Raw genomic sequence first — 7,772 nt, 5'->3', positions numbered from 1 at the left:
GGCAGCGCAGCTGGAGCAGCCAAGCGGTGCCAGGCAAGGTGGGTACTTCCGTGGTCCTTCCGTGCCCGCGTCGGAGATCAGCCCCGGAGGCCGCCCAGGCCAGTCCCTGTATCCGGCACCATGAAGCAGGAGTCTGCAGCTCAGAACACCCCGCCCCCCTCGCAGCACCCCCAGGACGACTGCGACCCCCAGGACGACTGCGACCCCCAAGCGTTGTGGATTTTCGGGTACGGCTCCCTGGTGTGGAGGCCCGACTTCGCCTACAGCGACAGCCGTGTGGGCTTCGTGCGCGGCTACAGCCGCCGCTTCTGGCAGGGAGACACCTTCCATCGGGGCAGCGACAAGATGGTGAGCATCTGCCCATGCCCGGGTGAATGACGGGGGTGGGGGACAGGATAGTGGGCACCGCGCTGGTGCCCTGGAATATCAGGGTCTATCTGGGCAGACGGTGACTCCGTCCCGATGGGGGAAATATGTAAACCTTGCTTACATATTTTGGCTTAAATTTGTGTGCCCAGTGGGTCACTGTGTGATGGCTATAGGCTGATCCTGTGGATCACCGTGTTGATGAATATTTCTGATTATCAATCTGGGCCACTGCCATGTGTCTACTCCTGTTACATCTATGCATCATCCCCCTGGATGTGTGGGGCTCTCTGAGGCCTGGGACAGAAGGGTTACTAAGAGTTCTCTCTACCAATGATGGCAGAGCTCATTTCTAATTTGTTTTTTTTCAAAATCTCTCTTCCCTCCTCAGCCTGGTCGTGTGGTGACCCTCCTTGAAGATCGTGAGGTAAGTGCCAGAGTCAAGAAAGAGACCCAGCGTGGAGGGGTGCAGACAGACAGAGCTTGTGGATCCTTGGCTGCAGGCTAGATTAGATGCCCCGCTGGCTGAGGGGAAGGGTGGGTCTAGCTAAGTGCTTCTCATAAGAATCACCTGAGGATCTTGTTAAATTACAGATTTTAATAAGATTTAGAGTGGCCTGAAACTCATTCCTAACAAGCTTACAGGTGATGCCATTGTTTCTCAGACCATACTCTGAGTAGGATTTCTGTTCTTTCTGGGGCTAGACCACCTTACCAACCCGTGTTAAGGGAGGATGAGGGCTTGATATATTGCTACTAGAGGGCTCACCAGCGCTCTGCCCACCTCCCTTACAAGCACAGTACTGGGGTGGGACTAGAAGGAGCTGTGTGACTGACCCCAGTGCCCATGTTTTCTCCTAGGGCTGCACTTGGGGTGTGGCGTACCAGGTGCAAGGTGAGCAGGTGAATGAGGCCCTGAAGTACCTGAATGTGCGGGAGGCAGTGCTTGGCAGCTATGATACCAAGGAGGTCACCTTCTACCCTCAAGATACCCCTGACCAACCACTCAAGGCATTGGCCTACGTGGCCACCCCGCAGAACCCTGGTTACCTGGGCCCTGTGCCTGAGGAGGCCATCGCTACGCAGATCCTGGCCTGCCGAGGCTTCTCTGGCCACAACCTTGAGTACTTGCTGCGCCTGGCAGACTTCATGCAGCTCTGTGGGCCCCAGGCACAGGACGAGCACCTAGCAGCCATTGTGGATGCTGTAGGCACCATGCTGCCCTGCTTCTGCCCCACTGAGCAGGCTTTGGCACTGGTCTGAGGGGCTGAGCCCCTACATGGACACAGGGGCCAGGTCCCCACTCCAGTGCACACAGACAGACTTGATATAGCTGGAGCCCACTGAGAAGACTTGGTGGGCCGACAGGGGCCTCTCTTAAGCTCCTGCCTGTCCGCCAGCCCCCAGATCTCCTACCTGACACTGACTTACTACTTGAAACTCTATTTATTGTACCATGTTGGTGTGGTGGGCAGGGTGGGGGGCCTGCCCTAGATATAGGGGCCCTGCTGAGTGGTGCCCCACCCCAGGCGCCTGGTGCCTGACCATATTCCCCCCAGTGCTGCTGCTATCCCCATACTACCCAGGCCTCCACCTCCCCAGGGAGCCTCCAAGAGCCTTGACCCTCTGCCCCCCACTCCAGACCTACCATTCCCTAGCCGCAGAAACAACACCCGCCAAAGGTCCCAGCTTGCTGGTGAGGGTAGGAGGGAGTGAGGAGAGGGGGCCCTACAAGAACTGAGGCCCCTGCCAGCCCTACTCATCCCCCAGGCCCCCAGGGCAGAGCTGGATCTGGAGGCCAGACACAGCTGCTGAGGCTGGGCCTAGACCTCTTACCCATTTGGCTTTGTTTCCCTGCCCTTCTGTCTGTCTGTCTGGGCCACTCCTGTCTGTCTGTCGGTCTATTTCTGGGAAGCTCATCGGTATAGGCCGTGGCACCTTCCCAGTTTGTCCCATACTATAATCCATAAACTGATCTCATTATCGGTGCTGTGCTGGAATGTGGTTTTTTCTTCAGATGGGGGTTTGGGGTGAGTGAGGTGCTGAAGCCCTGGAAGGCTCATAAGAGGGGAAGGGGCTCCCTCTTCATCCCCATGCCTCTGTCCCAGAGAGGGGGCAGCTGAGCAGGCAGGACTACCAGGTTACATCGCTCCTGTGATCGCGATTCACGTCTTAGTGCACACAAAGAATGCCCCCGCTGAGGCATGCAAATTCAGCCTGGGCAGCTCTACTTGGCAGCCCTGTGAGGAGTCCTTGCCACCGACTTGGTACCCGGTGTCTCCTCCCAGCTGCCTTGAAGGGGCTGCTGGGCTTGCAGTTCAGACCAGGTCTTCCTCCAGTTGCAGGGTCAGAAGCTGCCTCTTCCTGACAGTGAGGCTGGACCTCTGGCTTCCTGCTGAAGGAGCCATGTGGGTTAAAGGAGCTTAAAGGGTAAGGTGATGACAACTTGTAAGACCATGCTGACAGTGCAGGCCTGGAGGACCTGGTGGCCCTTTGAATTCTGAGGTCTAGGTGCTCATTCTTGCCTCCTGTGCCTGTGGTGTGGGCTGTGCCTTCTCCGTTACCCTGACCCACCAGGACTCAAGCCCATGATGGGATGAGTTGCCGGGCACCCTCTGGATTGCTGCTTGTTCCCCATCTGCCTGCCCCTGGCTACTCTTCCGTCACCCTGGCCCTCCAGGTGCAAATCCCAGCCCCCAAGGTCTCAGTCTGGCCCTGGGCTCCTCAACTGGGAGTGGCCCCTCAGTGGATTGAGCCTTTACTCCTGGACCTGCAGAATGGGTGCAGGGCTTTTGCAGCAGTAGAGCCTGGCTCCAATCCAGCCCATCCCTCACTTGCCCAGTGACCTCCAGAAAAGTATTCAGCCTCTGAGACTCAGTTTACACTAGGACGCTGTGTGGTATGTGTTGCTGCCCCTCTTGTTGTGGCTGGTGTCCTGGTTTGGTCTGGGTGTCCCCAGCAGGGTCAGCTCCGACCAAGCTGAGTGGCCCTTGTGCCTGGGGAGGGTGCCCATTTGTTGGCAGCCTCATGTTTTGGCCATTGATGAGAAAAGTATGGAGTCCAGCCAGGTTCTTCTGGGAGCTTGGTCAGGACAACACATCCGGAGGAGGCAGCAGGTGGCAGGGAGCCCTGGACAGCCGCCTCCTATGCCACGGTAGGGCCAGACAACCAGTCTGGGTGCTCAGAGCAGAGCCATGCTCTATATGAATGGCGCTGGGGGTTCGGAAGTTTGCTTGCCAGCTGCACATGGGCTCGCATACTTCAAGCCATTCATTCAGCAGGTATTTACTAAGCTGCTGCTACATGCCAAGCACTGATCTAGGCACTGGGGATAGAGCAGAGAAGAAATCCTCCTCCTCAAGGAACTTTGAATCGTGACCATTCAGCATGAAAAGTGTCATGGTGGGAATAGGGCACTCAGCTTAGAAAGGGCTCTTGACCCTGAGAGGTTGAGGGAGGTCAGGGTAGGCTTTCCAGGGGAGAGAATGATGGGGCTGAGAGGGGGTCTCTAGTGATCAGAGGCACGGAACAACTTGTACCAGAGGCGGGTGCAAGGTCAGACCAGCTGGGACAGAGTGGCACGGGGAAGGGGACATGGGGCGGGACAGGTGGCAGGACCTCATCCTGCTGGCTGCTCTGGTGAGCTGTGCTGTGGAGGAGGCATTCCTCCTGCGTCGCTGGGGGCCCCTGTGGATTCTGAGTGGGGAAGAGACTGCTTAAAAAGGAATACTGGCTGCTGTGTCAGATTTGAGGAGGAAGGTCAAAGGCCAGGGAGAGGGAAGGTGGCCTGAGCTGAGGGGTGCAGTGGGAATGGACAGGAGGATGGACTTGAGAGCGATTTAGGGAGTGAGGTCGGCAGGATTGGTTGTGGCTGGTTGATGAGTAGAGTGAGGAAGAGGGTAGAGGGCCAGGGTTCCTGGTGCAGAGGCAGAGCTGGAAAGGGTGCAGGTGGAGATCTGTCCTGTGTGAGAGTGTCTGCCCTGCGGGGGCCTGTGGGGCAGTGGCATCCATGTGGATGTTCAGGAGCAGCTGGATACGGGGGTCTGGGACTCAGGAGAGTACTATGGGCTGGAGTTAGAGGTGTGGGAGCCACACCCATCAAGACGGTCCTTGAAGACCTGGGAGTGGAGAGAAAAGAGAACGAGGCCCAGTCCAACCCTGAGGCCCCCCAGCCCTGGTGGGGTGAGCGAAGCAAGAAGAGTTGGGAAGGGCTTCCCTGTTGGCGCAGTGGTTGAGAATCTGCCTGCTAATGCAGGGGACACGGGTACGAGCCCTAGTCTGGGAGGATCCCACATGCCGCGGAGCAACTAGGCCCGTGTGCCACAACTACTGAGCCTGCGCATCTGGAGCCTGTGCTCCGCAATAAGAAAGGCCGCGATAGTGAGAGGCCCGTGCACCGCGATGAAGAGTGGCCCCCGCTTGCCACAACTAGAGAAAGCCCTCGCACAGAAACGAAGACCCAACACAGCAAAAATAAATAAATAAATTACTAAACTCCTACCCCCAACATCTTCTTTTAAAAAAAAAAAAAAGAGTTGGGAACAAGCAGCTGGAGAGGCAGGAGGAGAAACAGGAAGGCATGGTTTTCTGCGAGCCAGGGTCACGCTGCTGAGATGCTAAGGAAAACAAGGACACAGGAGTGTCCACTGGATGAAATGCCAGGCAGTCCTCAGTGGTCTCAGTGAGAGCAGTTTCAGGATCAGTGGTGGGAAACTACAAGGTAGGGCTGAGAAGCTAGTGGGAGGAAAGTAGCTCTCAAGAAAGTTGGCTGCTAAGAGGAGAGAGAAGCAAAGGGGTAACTGAAGGTGTGGGGAGGGCGTAGGAGTCTCAGGACCCCAAGAGCTTTTGTTGATGTGTGATATAGCGATTGACAACATTTAGTGTATTAGGAATTGAGAAGTTTAAAACATATTTATCAATTAAATTTAAAAAATAAATCCATTATATGTTAACATATTTTAAAGGAAAAATGATTCTATTTTCCAGAACAAATTTAGTGAAAGGAGTGGCATTGTTTTATTTTTTTGCGGTATGCGGGCCTCTCACTGCTGTGGCCTCTCCCGTTGCAGAGCACAGGCTCCGGATGCGCAGGCTCAGTGGCCATGGCTCACGGGCCCAGCCACTCCGCGGCATGTGGGATCTTCCCGGACCGGGGCACGAACCCGTGTCCCCTGCATCGGCAGATGGACTCTCAACCACTGCGCCACCAGGGAAGCTCCTGTTTCAAATTTTTAATATCTGACTTTAATAGAAGCAGTTGGATTCTTAGCTGTTTCTGCATTCCTTCTGTGGCAAATTCATATATAGTTCTGGAAAACTCCATTGTACACTTGGAGTCAGTTCTTGGAGGAAGTGTTAGACTTTACCTTGTAGGGAAGTTGAGTTCTGTGGTGATGTTTTAATTTTTTCATGTGTTTTTCCTCCCACAAAAGGGTCTTTGTTTGTTTTTGTTCTTTTTGTTTTGTCTGCTTGTCAAGCAGACAAGTGTTGTGTTCAGGTCTGGGCTTAAGGAGGCTTGTGCTGGTGGCAGGGGAAGGCCGCAGGACGGGCAGGTGCTGGGGAGGCATGAACTAAAAGCAGGAGCAGGGAACATGGGGACGTTGCCTGGCAGCCAGTTGAAAACGGGGGACAGGCAGGAGGGAGGAGACTGGGGAACCCCAGGGTTTTGCTGAGAGGGGGCATAAACAGTTCAGGGGCGTGTGGGCAAACACCACTCTGGCCTCTGAGCACCTTTCTAGGGCTGACAGACTCTTAGGGGTTCTCCAGGTTGCCCCCCACTGGGTTCCAGGAAGGACCACGTTCCTCTGAGGGCTGTCGTTCCCCTGAAAACAGTGGTGGCAGAGAACCAAAGGGTGTGGGGAGATGGACCTCAAAATGGGGAGACCCTGTCTTTCCCCAGGCCTGGCTCTGAGGAGGGTCAGGGTGCTCCAGGGCCAGGTTGGGGTGGCCCTGTCACAAGGAGAGTGTCCCTGAGGGCCAGGCTCAAAGCAGGAGGGTCAGCCTCCTGCCCCACAGCTAGGGTGACCATATATCCCAGTGTGCCCAGGAGGGGCCTAGTTTACTCCTGTTGTCCTGAGGTAATTATTACTTTCACTCTCAAAAGCCTCGAGGTTTGGAGTGTTTAAATGGCATGGTGTCTGTGGAAACTGGGACCGAGCAGGATTGTTTTTTTATTTTGGCTGCGCCATGCGTCATGCAGGGTCTCAGTTCCCCGACCAGGGATCGAACCCCTGACCCCTGCGGTAGAATCGTGGAGTCTTTACCACTGGACCACCAGGGAAGAGGGCCAGGGAAGTCCCCAAGCAGGATTGCTTTATCTGGCGCCTGTCAGAAGAGGCTGACCAAAGCCTCTGACCACACCTGCCCTCTGCCCTCCTTGCCCTGTTCCTGGGCCCTCAACCCCTGCCCAGGGGCCCGTGGAGGCCACTCTCCTCTTCCCTTCCCGGGTGCCTTTGGAGAGTCCCGCCAGGCCTGCCCTTCCCGGTTCAGGCCCGTCCGGGGCATTTCCCTGGGCTGTGAGGGAGAGCGGACACACCCTGAAGGCTCCACCACCACGCCGCTCTCCTGTCACCGGCCCAACCCCTCCAAGAAGGAGAGGGCACCGCGCGCGTCCGCGCCCTCCCCCTGCTGTGCCCGCCCCTCCCGCTTCATCCGGGGACCCTGGCCCGCAGGCGCCCCTCCGGCTCGGCGGCTCCCCGGTCCTTCCCGCCCCCCAGGAAGGTAGAGCCCGGGGTGAGCGCTCCCCTCACCAAACCTTAAACGTGGGCCCAGTCTGCTTCCTCAAACCTTCAGGCGTTCCGCTGTCTTACCGGACCTTGGGGCTCCCTGTCCCGTCCTACCTCCCCCGCCCTAATGCTCACCCTCTTTCCCTGGACAACAGTCATGCTCTCCAAAGGGATCCGCCTTCCCCAGTTTGGTGCCCTCCTGGATATTTATTTCCTACAAAATGTAAAATGCAACTCGGCCCCCGGCGCCTGCTCTCCCCTCCCGCCTCGGCCTCGCGCTCCCCCCGCCACGCCCCTCCATCCCGCCGCCTGCCTGCTGTCTCCTCCCACCTCGGGCTATTTTTGGTCACCAAGGCTTTGCTCCTACTCTTTTCCCCCTGCTAACCACTTTGCCCAGCCCTCTCACATCTTTCTGAACTCAGCGTCGGCCTTGTGCCTGCATAAGCTGCTGTGGACCTGGGCTGGGGCTGGCTGGTGCCCCCCCCCCGCCCCCCCTCCCTATTTTGAGCCCAGCCTGTCGTATTGACGTGATCTGCTTGCAGATCTGTCCCCACTAGGCTCAGCACGCCCCCCCTTCCCCGGGGCAGGAACTGAATGTCGCCCAGCTCGTTGCCCAGCTCTGGGGCCCCACGGGAACTCAGGGGACCTATGGGGAACCGGGTTTAATGAGACACCCCTTAT

The 7,772-nt window shown here is 57.0% G+C and overlaps 1 protein-coding gene across 1 annotated transcript; it reads left to right on the top strand.

Moving 5' to 3' along the window:
- CHAC1 (ChaC glutathione specific gamma-glutamylcyclotransferase 1) lies at positions 1-2,343 on the top strand. The gene is made up of 3 exons (XM_024732423.1): positions 1-348; positions 758-793; positions 1,228-2,343. Exons 1-3 carry the CDS (start codon positions 121-123, stop codon positions 1,627-1,629), a joined length of 666 nt encoding a protein of 221 aa, XP_024588191.1. The 5' UTR covers positions 1-120; the 3' UTR covers positions 1,630-2,343.
- The last annotated feature ends 5,429 nt before the right edge of the window (positions 2,344-7,772 follow it).

Source organism: Neophocaena asiaeorientalis, unplaced genomic scaffold (genome assembly GCF_003031525.2).
Source record: "Neophocaena asiaeorientalis asiaeorientalis breed wild unplaced genomic scaffold, Neophocaena_asiaeorientalis_V1.1 scaffold119, whole genome shotgun sequence".
In the NCBI taxonomy this organism is placed as follows: Eukaryota; Metazoa; Chordata; class Mammalia; order Artiodactyla; family Phocoenidae; genus Neophocaena; species Neophocaena asiaeorientalis.
The sequence above is the reverse complement of the archived record's forward strand: the minus strand, read 5'-3'. Positions and strand labels throughout refer to the sequence as shown.